We start from the raw sequence: 16,245 nt of genomic DNA, 5'->3' as shown, positions 1-16,245 counted from the left end.
TCTCTCCCTCTCTCTCCCTCTCTCTCTCTCTCTGTCTGTCTTGCTGTCATTCTTCCTCTCTCTCTCTCTGTCTGTCTTGCTGTCATTATTCCTCTCTCTCTCTCTCTGTCTGTCTTGCTGTCATTCTTCCTCTCTCTCTCTCTCTGTCTGTCTTGCTGTCATTCTTCCTCTCTCTCTCTTCCTCTCTCTCTCTTCCTCTCTCTCTCTCTCTCTCTCTTCCTCTCTCTCTCTCTCTCTCTCTGTCTGTCTTGCTGTCATTCTTCCTCTCTCTCTCTTCCTCTCTCTCTCTCTGTCTGTCTTGCTGTCATTCTTCCTCTCTCTCTCTTCCTCTCTCTCTCTCTCTCTCTCTCTCTGTCTTGCTGTCATTCTTCCTCTCTCTCTCTTCCTCTCTCTCTCTGTCTGTCTTGCTGTCATTCTTCCTCTCTCTCTCTTCCTCTCTCTCTCTCTCTCTCTCTCTCTCTCTGTCTGTCTTGCTGTCATTCTTCCTCTCTCTCTTCCTCTCTCTCTCTCTCTCTCTCTCTGTCTTGCTGTCATTCTTCCTCTCTCTCTCTTCCTCTCTCTCTCTGTCTTGCTGTCATTCTTCCTCTCTCTCTCTCTCTGTCTGTCTTGCTGTCATTCTTCCTCTCTCTTTCTCTCTACCTTGCTCTTCATTCATACTCTATGTGTGCTCTGTGTGGCCATCTACCATGTGTATTCACTCATTTCTAATGTGATCCGTAACCTGTTACACTTGTGCCCTTATACGGGTTGAAATTGGCAGATTTGGACACTGATAAGCTCCTAAATTGGAACGCAGTGGTTGTATAGTAACATGCTATACACGACGTCAGATCTCAGGGTCTCCGCTTCACAGCTCTGTATGGGTTTCGACTGACAGATTTCTGAACTTGAGCGCGACGTGCAACAAGAAGTTGCCACCATCAATTGGTCAACTTTTGAAACATTTTTGTTGTCTGAGTGAGGGAAATTCTGTAAATTCCTAGGACTTGATGTATTTTGAAAGACGATACTTTGATAATTATAATAAATACCGATTTGATGTCATACAAGCAAGCCAAACACCTATGAATCCAAATGTGCACTTCACATGTCATAAAACTCATGTCATATACAGGGTCAATGTTTATGATCACTATGTTTTATGTACAGTTACAAGATGACATGACGTTACACCCTGGGTTATCCTGAACAGAATGAGCCTACTTTGTTGTATTGTGAGGAACATTTTCTGTGGACCACACATCTGAATGCATTCATAACTCTTCTATGAGCACCGAAATTACCATCTGCTTCTTTGAATTGCCTTGTGAAAGCCTAATACTGTAAGATCGTATTTTGTAATGTAGCTATTCATATTGGCAATAGAGCAACCTTTCAAATGATGCCCACCTGACCCAGATTGCGATTTATAATGGACTGTATTTGGATTGCGTAAGCAACAACAGTAATTGTGTGAAGGCAGGGATACAGGACTGTGTTCCAATCAAAACAACTACAAGTTTGCTTGCTCTCCTCAACAGCACAACTAGGAGAGCTCAACGGCACCTTATAGTTGAAGACTCTTTGAGTAAAAAAAAAAGTGCATTGATATGACATAGTTTGGAGTGGTGTGTGGCCACTTGGAAACATGAGATAGACGTTTCACTCAAAACCTTGTAAAAAAAAAAAAAATCTTATGTTACACCTACCTCAAATTTTCCAAGAATATTCTTAGCATGTTACTGAATGTATCCAGAGTGTTTTCAGGTTTTCGTTATGAACAAATGCGGGGAAAAGTACAGTAAATATTTGGATTCAGTCTTGTGTCAGGTGAACTCTTGTCTCCTCACCTTTAGTCTAATAATTATCCCATAATCTCCAAACTGTTCCCTTTTAATTGCTACCGTGGTTATACATTTCTTCTGTAAGAAACATTTCATTTTAGCTCTATTCATATAGGCCAATTCGCACCATTCTAAGGGTTCATCTGTGTTGATTCCTGATGCTCTTTATTCTGATGAGAAGGTGCTGCAGGACTACTTGGCTCTTTCTGAGGATGTGTAGGATTTATAGTCATTCTGAGCAATGACTAGCTATTCACTCTCATCTTGCCTCATTTCTCTGTTCCACCAACAATAGGACCTACTGTATTTCAGCGCTTCTTGAACCCATTATCTTATTAGCAGGAGCTTGCAACTCTCAACTTCGGGTGAGGCTGCTGCCTTTTTTGGAGCGTTAGCTTGAAAGCAGGAATGCCTGACACATCTGTCTGATTTCAGATGTGTTGTCCTTGTGATGGATGTGGTGAGATTGAAGTGATTATGCTCACACAGTCATAGTTGAGGTTATAGAGAAGTAGTTGTGCAGTACAAATGTAATGTGTCATTTTTATCAGGATAGGTGTGCTATGCATACAGTATGTATATAAAACAACACATAGGTTCCATAACGTCTGCTTCCAGCTCACACCCTCAAACACGTAGATCCCCTGCACGCAGCTCACTTTCCAGCCCACTTTCCAGCTCACATCCTCAAACACGTAGATCCCCTGCACGCAGCTCACTTTCCAGCCCACTTTCCAGCTCACATCCTCAAACACGTAGATCCCCTGAACGCAGCTCACTCTCCAGATCCCAATCACCTGAATTCTAATCACCTGTTCACACACCTGTATGTCATTATCACACACTATTTAGTTCAGTTCTTTGCACCCCATCACTGTGTGGTATTGTTGGTTTTGTGACACATATCTTTCAGAGCTATGTTTTTCGCCGCCTGTGTATGATAGTTTTTGCCTGCCTCACTAATGACGCCTATTCCCTGTCTGTACTTTAGCCTATTGGATTTCCTGTTATCAACCTATTGCCTGATCTCCTGGACGACGTCACTAGCCTTTTCCCTGCCTGTACTGTTTCCCTTTTGGACCCCCTGTGTATGACCTTCTGCCTGCCCCTGGACACAGCTACCTGCCTCCTCCTGTGGTCCTTTTCAACAAACACCTGCTGCGCCCTGCGCTTGAAACCATCTCTCTGTCTCCCCTCGTTCATTACAGCTTCAGCACATATGGTACACACACTATGTGGGTGAAGACATGCGTATGTGCTTGAGCCTATTACGGTGATGCTAATAGCTGGGGACAAGCCATTTTCTCTTACTGGTTTTCCAGCACACACTCATCAGGTTGGCTATCCATTTCTGTATCCTGGCTGGTGCACCCCTGTTCAAAATCCCAATGCCTACGCTAGTACTACAGTCATCCATTCTTTTATTATCCAAAGCTGCTTGTCTTGGATAGTGCTGCTACAAAGCTCAAGTATTTTCAACCCCCCCATACCGGCATCCCTCTTCGAGCACATCCTGAACCCCCTTCCCCTACACACACACACACACACACACACGCATACATACATAATTAAATACTTGTCATCATAGTATCTGATTTTGATGCATGACTGCACAAGAGAAAAGCTTCTGAAGTTGAGTGTTATTTTCAGGTTCTTTGTGTGGATTGACAGGTCTGAGGCTGTTGGTGGGACAATGCCATTGTGCACTCTAAATAGCATGTCTGTCTAGTCCAATTAAGATCCTCCAGAATCTGTTTATTTAGAAAATAGCATGATCCAGTGTCTTCCCCAAACTACACCAAGCTGTGGAAAAAGAACAATGTAAATATAAACTGTGTTTTGAGGTGTTGTCTTGACTTTGTGCCACAAGCTGTGATCTCAATCAATAGGAAAGACTCAATTTTGCCTCTTTTTTAAAAATGTATACTTTAGAGCAGCCTCGCCACAGACAGACAAGTGCAGTACATGGTGTATTATTGGCAAACGGATTAAACATGCTTTGTAGAAGCCAAGGAAGATAAATACTGACTTTTAAAAATGTACTAATCCTCCACTTCCTTATAATCCTGTACAAGAGCAGGCAAGGTGACTGCTCCTTCAGTGTGGATCAAACCTGACTTGGAAACTAACCAAGTAGTGATTAGTGGTGCGTGTGTGTGGGTGGCTGTGAAGCATCATATCTGTAATTTTAATATACCTCAATAATAATTTTGTACTCTATCAATCAAGAGACAAATGTTTTATTTGATAAATACAATTTGCTTGAAGTAAACTACTAATGTAGGGGCCTGGATTCAAGAAAGATAGGTTGATGTAGTTGCTGATTTGACAGCATAATTTGTTAATTTATTAACCATGTCAATATAATTGAGCTGTCCCTAAGCAACAATAATTATTTGAGAGAAATGAATGAAGATTTATACAATTAGCAGACTTACTGTGTAATGAAACAAAACACATGTATGCACACTGTTCTTAAGTGAACCCCTTTTTCCTAATGAATGCCGCGCCTCCACTGATCAAACGCTTAAGTTAAATGATCCCTTGGCTGGCCCTGAATTATCTTTGACTCCTCCCATGCCGTAGCTCTGTGTCACCATGACGATCGGCCATCATCCATACCAAGTCCCTAAACCATTGTCACTATCCCTGGGGTTTACATTGCTTCCTCTCAACATGCCCTATTCACTTCCTCCATCCCAACAGTATAGCAGTGGCACCCAGCACCCAGCACCCACCTCAATGACTGCAGTTATCCAGCCCAACACGCCCGCCTGCCTTCCTCCACTCAGAGTGGTCTTGGCAAGTTGAAGCCAGCAACATCAAACAGCCATTTGTCAAACCAGAGCACTGCAGCACTACACTACCATCCAGCCCTGTCCATTATCTCATTAGTTGATAGAAATGCAATTGAAGCGGTGACGTTATTGTGCCGGAAGGACGGATTAGTTTTTCTATTGTACTGTCTGTAATTGTTTGTCACATTATGTCAGTACAGGAGAAGGAAAACTCTGAGAGGTTTGGCTGTAAATTGACTAAGGAATAAAACTGAATCTATGAGTCAAGAGATGCCCTATCTTTATAAACTAGTGGAACAGCCCTAGGGGCTGACTCTTGATTGATGTGGTGTTCCCCAGCTAACCTCTGCCTTCACAGGGTGGGTTGCAATTTGACCTGTCCCATCTGTCCACAGCTATGTGGATAGAGTTGGGAGGAGGAGAGATTAATGCACCTGTCTCAACCCTGACTGTCACTGGTAATGGAAAACCAGTCTGGGACAGCCTTCACTGGCGTTGGGTCCCCCGTCTCCCCACACACTCTCCAGCTGCTCTGAGGAAAACACAGACCTCTGCTTGGGATTTCCTTAATAAGGACATTCCTCCACACTCAGATGTGGAAACGAAAGTCCCCTGTCCCTGCAGCAGAGGTTCTCTGAGTCTGTTGTGTGGAAAGACAGTGAGTCATAGTGCCATTTGGCTAGAGTAATGCAACCTCCCTGTAGGAAATGTAGAATTTCTGAATCACAATTGTTTTTTTTCTGTCCCTGACCTTGAGTATTCAGGAATACAAGGCACAGTGTGATATTCAGAGCAGAGTTTGTAATCAGCAATGCAAAGTGCAATGTTTGCATTCAGAAATGTAAGGTACAATGTACAAAGGTTCATTCAAATCAAATCAGGCTTTATTTATACAGCACATTTCAGACATGGAATGCAACGCAATGTGCTTTACAGGAAACATCTAATAAAAAACAATTAAAATATAAGCTGAAATATTTACTACACAACAAACACGATAACAAACGAAAGAATGACAAACTGAACAACTTAAAAGGAAAAGCAAAGCTAAAAATATGTTTTAAGATCTCTTTTAAATATGTCCACAGTTTCGGCCCTCAGGTTCTCTGGCAGGCTATTCCAGAGGCTGGGTGCATAATAACTAAAGGCTGTCTCTCCATGCCTCTTGGTCCTAGGCTTTGGGAACAATGTCCTTCTCTTTGTTTAATTTGTGTACTGAATAAAGCTGCTGAATGTATGGTATTGATATCAGTGTGCTGTTTATCTGATGACCACATCACACATTCAGTTTGAAAAGCATTTTCATGTGCTGTTCTCCTGTATCTCAAAGAGCACCAATCCTATTATCTTCCTCTGGCTACTATTTCTAGCTGCTTGGAGGTGATTATGTAATTCATACAAGAGGAGTTGAAAAGTGATGCCAGGCCGGATTGTGTTCCCAGAATTGGGAGGGGGAGAGGGTGAGGGGTGAGAAAAACATTAAACACTGCCCTGTTTCTCAAGACTCTTAGCCCATCCCTGGCCTATCACTAACACAGCACCACAGCTGAATAGAGGAATTACACTAAAAGTTATCCATTTTAGATAAAACTATACAAAATATATTCACATCAAATAATTGATTAAACACACTGTTTTGCAATGAAGGTCTACAGTAGCCTCAACATCACTCTTTACGGTAGTACCATGGTGCAGCCGGAGGACAGCTAGCTTCCGTCCTCCTCTGGGTACACTGACTTCAATATAAAACCTAGGAGGCTCGTGGTTCTCACCCCCTTCCATAGACTTACACAGTAATTATGACCGCTTCTTATTATGGCAACCAACCTATCAGAGCTCTTGCAGCATGAATTGACATGTTGTCCACCTAATCAAAGGATCAGAAAACGACTCTAGTACTAAAAGCATAAGCTAGAGCTAGCTAGCATTGCAGTGCATAAACTGTGGTGAGTAGTTGACTCAAAGGGAGAGAAAGACAATATATTTTTTTCAGTTTCCTTTTCAGTTTCACTTACTTCGCTAGCAAATGCATAGAGAGCTAATTAGCTAATAGCTATCTTAGCTACCTGTCTATGACTACCCAACACAACACTGGAACTCTTCCAAGTGAAGGTAAGCTTTTGGTTTTATTAATTTATTGCCACTGGGGCCCGTCGGTGTAAGTGCTAAACTGCTTACTGACGGTAAATTGTAACGTCACTGCATGATTGTAGCAGGTTTACTAACATGTTAGTTCTATTAGCAATGTTGACTAGGAAGTTACTGTAGCTAATATGGTGACAACGATGTAGGCTGTGTGTAGTGGTTATGATATGGTTTGGCTTGGAAAGGTTTTTTGCCTGGTCACATACAGCTGATGTGTTGTGCATTGAAATTCACAAGCGAAGGGAAAAGGTGAGAGGAGGAGAGTGTGTAGATGCGAGAAGGAATACAATGTAGCTGCTATGAAAGTGAACTGGGTTTACGGTTGATCATTCCGCCGATTCTGTTGAAAAATGTTTCTTAAACGGAAGCAAACGGAACGGTGATAAACATATATTTAATTTTATTTAACTACTCAAATCAGTTAAGAATGAATTCTTATTTACAATGAAGGCCTACCCCGGCCAAACCCTAACCCAGATGATGCTGGGCCAATTGTGCGCCGCCCAATCACGGCCGGTTGTGATACAGCCTGCAATCAAACCAGGGTCTGAAATGATCCCTCTAGCACTGAGACGCAGTGCCGTAGACTGCTGCGCTCTTCGGGATCCAATAGAAACTCTCGTTTGCAACTGTTGGACTAATGATTACACCCTAGATCAGCTAGATGCAGGCAAGAGTGTGCAAGTCGGTATTGAATGTGTCACACAACATTTTCTCTCGACCTGTGTGCACCTACATTGTAAACGTTCATTCATAGGCTAGGTTGTAACGACCGCATGATGGGTATAGGGAAAATTGAGTATCATGTAGTAGCCTAAACCTGTCGCTGTTACATTGAAGTGGGTGAATGGAATATGAATGACAGTCATCCAATATGCTGTAATAGAAATAAGGCCATGCTCATGAAAAAAAAGTACCAACCATCACTGATTTCCAGAGCTGTGACAGAGCGAGCAGAATAGTCGCAGGAGCACATTTCAAATGCAAATTGAGTGTCGCAATAAAATATGAAAAATAATCTCCTGACACAGACAAACCCGAGAAAACCGAGAACCGCCTGGCGCCTCCCCCCTCTGAGCTGACGGGAGTCAGCAGCATGCTGGTGCGGTAGATCTCTGGCCTGCTATCTGAATACAAAGATACAGGATTAGAAGTTGTTGAGTGCAGTTGGCAAAACAGGAGCCCTGATTATAATGTAGGGAGCTACATCGCACCATGAAATATATAACAGGACAAGGCAAGGGGAAGAATTGCCCAGTGAATCATTCAGCCCTGCCTGGAACGTGACTGGCGGCTGCTGGAAGGGGGATGCTACATACATCAGACGGCAGGCTGTTGCTCAGATGTGGAGCGTGCCACGATGGAGGGTGGAGGGGGAAAGTGGAGGGAGCAGAGAGTGGCAAGGGGAGGGAGAGGTAAGGAGCAGTTGGGCAGGTGAGTATTACATTTGAGTAATTTGGCAGACACTCTTATCCAGAGCGACTTACAGGTGAAGGGGCAAACGGCTGGGGTCAGAGGATGATAAACCCTGAAATAGGGCAGTGGGTAGGCTATTTCCTGCCATGCCCTGGAGTGTAAAACATCCAAAGATTAAGGATGACATTGTGAGTGATCTGAGCATGAAGGGGTTAATTAGAACACTTGTACCTCCAGGGGGGTAAAGCTGCCCCTCTGATTCACCATGTTCCTGCCTTGGCCTGTCACAGATCCAACATGGCAGCTCAGCCTAATAGCTTCCGCTCTCTGATAACGCCAGGCCTTCCTCTGCTCTGTCCACACCCAGGCTTGCCGTGAGAGGGATAATCACTGATCATTAGGTCTATAGAATATAGACTCACTGGTTTCTAAAAGAGAATGTGCAGCTATGTTCTCTGGGTTCTGTCTCTCTCTTCCCCCTTCTCTCTCTCTCCGCCTCTTTATTTTTCTGACTATCTCTCTCTCTCCTTACAGTTTAGCTCTGCATCCGGAGCGTGTGCTGGTAGCCACGGGACAGGTGGGCAAGGAGCCTTACATCTGTGTGTGGGATTCCTACACCGTACAGACCGTGTCCATCCTCAAGGACACACACACACACGGCATCGCCTGCCTGGCCTTCGACCTCGATGGACAGGTACAGTTATGAGACAACACTTCCTTATGCGTATCCACTTCCTTATGCGTATCCATCTACTTTGCTAGATTTCCGTATTATTGTACTACATCAAGTGACAGATGTAGGGGGAAAAGACTCAGGATAATTGCAGATGATTAGATTAACATGAATAGTTCAGTAAGAAATGAATATAGCAGCTACATGACTGTTAGCGCCTCCTCTGCTCTGGCACGGCAGTGGCACTCCTGCTCGGCTCGCCCACTGGGTTGCGTTTCTAAATGACACATCTGTGATTGCTCCAGTTGTTTTAGCAGGAAGGCTATACAGCGACAGAGAGAGTGTGAGAGAGAGGTTTAACGTTAAGAGTCAGCTGGAATCTCTTTCATCCACTGACTCACAGAGTTTGGCAGCACGTTGTGAAGTTACGGTGAGCAACACAAACAGTACAGGGGCCAGAGCTTTGATGACTGGAGTTACAATGTACTACAGCAGAAGAGTGTATCGTTACTTATGGTGTTGTTTTCTCTGTGCAAACTATTGCTAATGTATTTCAGCTCTTCATGCCATATTTAACATTCTGCACCCCCCACCCATTGCATTTTCATATAAGTTACTTTACAGTATAGGAGGAACTAGTATAATTTGCATGAGGCATTATTGTTAGTTGTTATAACTTCATGTACATTTACATTACATTTAAGTCATTTAGCAGACGCTCTTATCCAGAGCGACTTACAAATTGGTGCTTTCACCTTATGACATCCAGTGGAACAGCCACTTTACAATAGTGCATCTAGGTCTTTTAAGGGGGGGGGGGTGAGAAGGATTACTTTATCCTATCCTAGGTATTCCTTAAAGAGGTGGGGTTTCAGGTGTCTCCGGAAGGTGGTGATTGACTCCGCTGTCCTGGCGTCGTGAGGGAGTTTGTTCCACCATTGGGGGCCAGAGCAGCGAACAGTTTTGACTGGGCTGAGCGAGAACTGTACTTCCTCAGTGGTAGGGAGGCGAGCAGGCCAGAGGTGGATGAACGCAGTGCCCTTGTTTGGGTGTAGGGCCTGATCAGAGCCTGGAGGTACTGAGGTGCCGTTCCCCTCACAGCTCCGTAGGCAAGCACCATGGTCTTGTAGCGGATGCGAGCTTCAACTGGAAGCCAGTGGAGAGAGCGGAGGAGCGGGGTGACGTGAGAGAACTTGGGAAGGTTGAACACCAGACGGGCTGCGGCGTTCTGGATGAGTTGTAGGGGTTTAATGGCACAGGCAGGGAGCCCAGCCAACAGCGAGTTGCAGTAATCCAGACGGGAGATGACAAGTGCCTGGATTAGGACCTGCGCCGCTTCCTGTGTGAGGCAGGGTCGTACTCTGCGGATGTTGTAGAGCATGAACCTACAGGAACGGGCCACCGCCTTGATGTTAGTTGAGAACGACAGGGTGTTGTCCAGGATCACGCCAAGGTTCTTAGCGCTCTGGGAGGAGGACACGATGGAGTTGTCAACCGTGATGGCGAGATCATGGAACGGGCAGTCCTTCCCCGGGAGGAAGAGCAGCTCCGTCTTGCCGAGGTTCAGCTTGAGGTGGTGATCCATCATCCACACTGATATGTCTGCCAGACATGCAGAGATGCGATTCGCCACCTGGTCATCAGAGGGGGAAAGGAGAAGATTAATTGTGTGTCGTCTGCATAGCAATGATAGGAGAGACCATGTGAGGTTATGACAGAGCCAAGTGACTTGGTGTATAGCGAGAATAGGAGAGGGCCTAGAACAGAGCCCTGGGGACACCAGTGGTGAGAGCGCGTGGTGAGGAGACAGATTCTCGCCACGCCACCTGGTAGGAGCGACCTGTCAGGTAGGACGCAATCCAAGCATGGGCCGCGCCGGAGATGCCCAACTCGGAGAGGGTGGAGAGGAGGATCTGATGGTTCACAGTATCGAAGGCAGCCGATAGGTCTAGAAGGATGAGAGCAGAGGAGAGAGAGTTAGCTTTAGCAGTGCGGAGTGCCTCCGTGATACAGAGAAGAGCAGTCTCAGTTGAATGACTAGTCTTGAAACCTGACTGATTTGGATCAAGAAGGTAATTCTGAGAGAGATAGCGGGAGAGCTGGCCAAGGACGGCACGTTCAAGAGTTTTGGAGAGAAAAGAAAGAAGGGATACTGGTCTGTAGTTGTTGACATCGGAGGGATCGAGTGTAGGTTTTTTCAGAAGGGGTGCAACTCTCGCTCTCTTGAAGACAGGAGGGACGTAGCCAGCGGTCAGGGATGAGTTGATGAGCGAGGTGAGGTAAGGGAGAAGGTCACCGGAGATGGTCTGGAGAAGAGAGGAGGGGATAGGGTCAAGCGGGCAGGTTGTTGGGCGGCCGGCCGTCACAAGACGCGAGATGTCATCTGGAGAGAGAGGGAGAAAGAGGTCAGAGCACAGGGTAGGGCAGTGTGAGCAGAACCAGCGGTGTCGTTTGACTTAGCAAACGAGGATCGGATGTCGTCGACCTTCTTTTCAAAATGGTTGACGAAGTCATCTGCAGAGAGGGAGGAGGGGGGGAGGGGGATTCAAGAGAGAGGAGAAGGTGGCAAAGAGCTTCCTAGGGTTAGAGGCAGATGCTTGGAATTTAGAGTGGTAGAAAGTGGCTTTAGCAGCAGAGACAGAGGAGGAAAATGTAGAGAGGAGGGAGTGAAAGGATGCCAGGTCCGCAGGGAGGCGAGTTTTCCTCCATTTCCGCTCGGCTGCCCGGAGCCCTGTTCTGTGAGCTCGCAATGAGTCGTCGAGCCACGGAGCGGGAGGGGAGGACCGAGCCGGCCTGGAGGATAGGGGACATAGAGAGTCAAAGGATGCAGAAAGGGAGGAGAGGAGGGTTGAGGAGGCAGAATCAGGAGATAGGTTGGAGAAGGTTTGAGCAGAGGGAAGAGATGATATAGGATGGAAGAGGAGAGAGTAGCGGGGGAGAGAGAGCGAAGGTTGGGACGGCGCGATACCATCAGAGTAGGGGCAGTGTGGGAAGTGTTGGATGAGAGCGAGGGAAAAGGATACAAGGTAGTGGTCGGAGACTTGGAGGGGAGTTGCAATGAGGTTAGTGGAAGAACAGCATCTAGTAAAGATGAGGTCGAGCGTATTGCCTGCCTTGTGAGTAGGGGGGGGAAGGTGAGAGGGTGAGGTCAAAAGAGGAGAGGAGTGGAAAGAAGGAGGCAGAGAGGAATGAGTCAAAGGTAGACGTGGGGAGGTTAAAGTCGCCCAGAACTGTGAGAGGTGAGCCGTCCTCAGGAAAGGAGCTTATCAAGGCATCAAGCTCATTGATGAACTCTCCGAGGGAACCTGGAGGGCGATAAATGATAAGGATGTTAAGCTTGAAAGGGCTGGTAACTGTGACAGCATGGAATTCAAAGGAGGCGATAGACAGATGGGTAAGGGGAGAAAGAGAGAATGACCACTTGGGAGAGATGAGGATCCCGGTGCCACCACCCCGCTGACCAGAAGCTCTCGGGTGTGCGAGAGCACGTGGGCGGACGAAGAGAGAGCAGTAGGAGTAGCGGTGTTGTCTGTGGTGATCCATGTTTCCGTCAGTGCCAAGAAGTCAAGGGACTGGAGGGAGGCATAGGCTGAGATGAACTCTGCCTTGTTGGCCGCAGATCGGCAGTTCCAGAGGCTACCGGAGACCTGGAACTCCACGTGGGTCGTGCGCGCTGGGACCACCAGATTAGGTGGCCGCGGCCATGCGGTGTGGAGCGTTTGTATGGTCTGTGCAGAGAGGAGAGAACAGGGATAGACAGACACATAGTTGACAGGCTAGAGAAGAGGCTACGCTAATGCAGAGGAGATTGAATGACAAGTGGACTACACGTCTCGAATGTTCAGAAAGTTAAGCTTACGTAGCAAGAATCTAATTGACTAAAATTATTAAAATGATACAGTACTGCTGAGGTAGGCTAGCTGCGTTGTTGACACTACCCTAATCAAGTCGTTCCGTTGAGTGTGAAGTTTCTACAATGCTGCTATTCGGGGGCTAGCTGGCTAGCTAGCAGTGTTGGTTACGTTACGTTGCGTTAGGAGAACGACAATAGCTGGCTAGCTAACCTAGAAAATCGCTCTAGACTACACAATTATCTTTGAAACAAAGACGGCTATGTAGCTAGCTATGTAGCTAGCTACGATCAAACAAATCACACCGTTGGGACTGTAATGAAATGAAATGAAAATGTGATACTACCTGTGGAGCGAAGCGGAATGCGACCGGAATGCAAAAGTTCTATTCAGTAGACGTTGGCTGGCTGTTGGCTAGCTAGGAGTGTCTCCTACGTTAAGGACGACAAAATAGCTGGCTAGTTAACCTCGGTAAATTAAGATAATCACTCTAAGACTACACACTCTAAACTACACAATTATCTTGGATACGAAGACAGCAAAGACAACTATGTAGCTAGCTAATACTACACTAATCAAGTCGTTCAGTTGAGTGTGATAGTTACTACAGTGCTACGGTAGCCGGTGAACGTATGCTAGCTGGCTAGCTGCTAGGCAGATAGGAGGACGACGAAATACGATAATTACGCAATTATCTTTGATACAACGACGGCTATGTAGCTAGCTAAGAAGAAATTGCTAAGATTAGACAAATCAGACCGTTGTACTATAATGAAATGTAATGAAAAAGTTATACAACCTGCAGACCGAAGGAGACCGAAGCGCGGATGCGACCGGCTCACTCCAACCCGGAAGCAAGAAGCGTATACTCCTTCCACTGAAATGTTAGCTTGTTGCCAACTCTCCACAGAGGAATACTTTTCAGGGTTTATTTACAGTCGTTTGCTGTCTAGTATTTGTTGCATTTTAAAAAATCTATATTTCATGGATCAAGCACTCAGTTTTATCTTGGTGAGCCCCTCTGAGTCTCCCATAGGGTCCCTCAGAGCAGTTCTACCTCGACTGTTTACAGAGCTACACCATGGAAATTAGTCCATGCATTTTCCTGGTTGGATAGAGTCGTCTGGCGATTGAGATAGGATGTGACAGTCTAAAACTATAACAGGCTCTGGCTCTGAATGCCTCTGTGTTCACTGGGTCTCCTGATCTCTCTCTCTGTCCTCTCTACGGATCTGGTCATGTCAACATTGTCTGAACTGTGTTGTGTTCCCAAGTGGCTCAGCGGTCTAAGACATTGCATCTCAGTGCAAGAGGTGTCATTATAGTCCCTGGTTCGATTCCAGGCCTTATCACATCCAGCCGTGATTGGGAGTCCCATAGAGCGGCGCACAATTGGCCCAGCGTCGTCTGGGTTTGGCCGGGGTAAGAATTTGTTCTTAACTGACTTGCCTAGTTAAATAAAGGTTCAAAAAAATTCAAATGGCCCCTTCCAGATGACAGTGAAGAAACTTCTGAGGACAGTTGACATTGATAAAAGCACTTATTTCTCATCCAATGCAAATAAAACATCCACATTTACATTTTAAGGATTTGTTTCAAAATGGTCTCTAAGGGTTCAGTGATTAATCACAGTAGGAATATACACTGAGTGTACAAAACAGTAGGGACACCACCTTCCTAATATTCAGTTCACCCCCTTTTGCCCTCAGAACAGCCTCAATTCATCGGGTTATGGACTCTACAAGGTGTTGAAAGCGTTCCACAGGGATGCTGGACCATGTTGACTCCAAAGCTTCCCACAGTTGTGTCAAGTTGGCTGCATGTCCTTTGAGTGGTGGACCATTCTTGATACACAACACAACTGTTGAGAGTGAAATCCCCATCTGCATTGCAGTTTTTGACACACTCAATCCGCTGCGCCTGACACCCACTATCATACCCCGTTCATAGGCACTTAAATATTTTGTCTTGCCCCTTCACCCTCTGAATAGCACACACACACAATCCATGTCTCAAGGATTACAAATCTTTCTTTAACTTGTCTTTTCCCCTTCATCTACACTGATTGAAGTGGATTTAACAAGTGACATCAATATACGGGACCATAGCTTTCAAAAGGATTCACCTGGTCAGTCTAGGTTAATCCTAGATGTAAGGCCCTCCTACACCAGGCAATGTCAGGGGAAGGCCCTAAAAATTGTCAGAAAGACTCCAGCTACCCTAGTCATAGACTGTTCTGTCTGCTACCGCACGGCAGCCGGTACCGGAGTGCCAAGTCTAGGTCCAAAAGGCTTCTTAAAAGCTTTGACTCTGTACCAGTACCCCCTGTATATATATCCCGCTATGGTTAATTTACTGCTGCTCTTTAACTATTTGGTATTTTATTTGGTACTTAACACGTATTTTTCTTAAAACTGCATTGTTGGTTAAGGGCTTGTAAGTAAGCATTTCACTGTAAGGTCTACTACACCTGTTGTATTCGGCGTATGTGACAAATACAATTTGATTTGATGTCATGGAAAGAGCAGGTGTTCCTAATTTTTTTGTATACTCAGTGTATAAAAGCTTCCTTCATTTGTCAATCTGTAAACCCTTTGAGATAACCCACAAAGACCAAGCAATAAACCCTTTGAGCTAACCCACAAAGACCAAGCAATAAACCCTTTGAGCTAACCCACAAAGACCAAGCAATAAACCCTTTGAGCTAACCCACAAAGACCAAGCAATAAACCCTTTGAGCTAACCCACAAAGACCAAGCAATAAACCCTTTGAGCTAACCCACAAAGACCAAGCAATAAACCCTTTGAGCTAACCCACAAAGACCAAGCAATAAACCCTTTGAGCTAACCCACAAAGACCAAGCAATAAACCCTTTGAGCTAACCCACAAAGACCAAGCAATAAACCCTTTGAGCTAACCCACAAAGACCAAGCAATAAAACCTTTGAGCTAACCCACAAAGACCAAGCAATAAAACCTTTGAGCTAACCCACAAAGACCAAGCAATAAACCCTTTGAGCTAACCCACAAAGACCAAGCAATAAACCCTTTGAGCTAACCCACAAAGACCTGATAAGGGCCGTAATGCATTTTTACTTTCAACAATAAAGAAGCAGTTTTATCAACATTCCACTGTCCTACAATATTTACTGAACTTCCTCTTCACTGGAGAGCGCGTTAGTGTTCACTCCCTTTGCACCTCACCTGTTAGAACATGCTTTGCTGTATCGCGGAGTAGCCTATCATAATATATTATATATATACTCTGAAGAGAGCACAGCTCTGTGATCGTGTCATCGTTGCACCATGCAAAAAGATTGCCTCTAGGTCAAACCGTTACAAAAGTTATGACTCATTATCGGAGCTACCTTTAGAAAATATATATATCAACTTTGTAAACTATTTTGCGGGCCGTATACTACTCGTGGGCTGTGCGGCCAACCATTTATTTGATAACAAACAGAAGTAAGATCCCTGCTGTATCCACAATGCTTAAACAGCCCTTCTGAATCATTTGTCAATTGCTTCATGCTATCATG

At 45.3% G+C, this 16,245-nt stretch overlaps 1 protein-coding gene across 2 annotated transcripts in view; it reads left to right on the top strand.

Moving 5' to 3' along the window:
- eml5 (EMAP like 5) overlaps positions 1 to 16,245 on the top strand; it is a 76,754-nt gene that overhangs the window by 8,506 nt on the left and 52,003 nt on the right. For both annotated transcript variants that reach the window (XM_029688165.2, XM_029688164.2), the window contains exon 2: positions 8,717 to 8,876. In XM_029688165.2, coding sequence (XP_029544025.1) covers positions 8,717 to 8,876 — 160 coding nt within the window. The remainder of the gene's footprint in view (positions 1 to 8,716; positions 8,877 to 16,245) is intronic.

This window comes from Oncorhynchus nerka, linkage group LG18 (genome assembly GCF_034236695.1).
Source record: "Oncorhynchus nerka isolate Pitt River linkage group LG18, Oner_Uvic_2.0, whole genome shotgun sequence".
Classification (NCBI taxonomy): domain Eukaryota; kingdom Metazoa; phylum Chordata; class Actinopteri; order Salmoniformes; family Salmonidae; genus Oncorhynchus; species Oncorhynchus nerka.
Note: the sequence above shows the minus strand (reverse complement) of the source record. Positions and strands in the feature narration are given on the sequence as shown.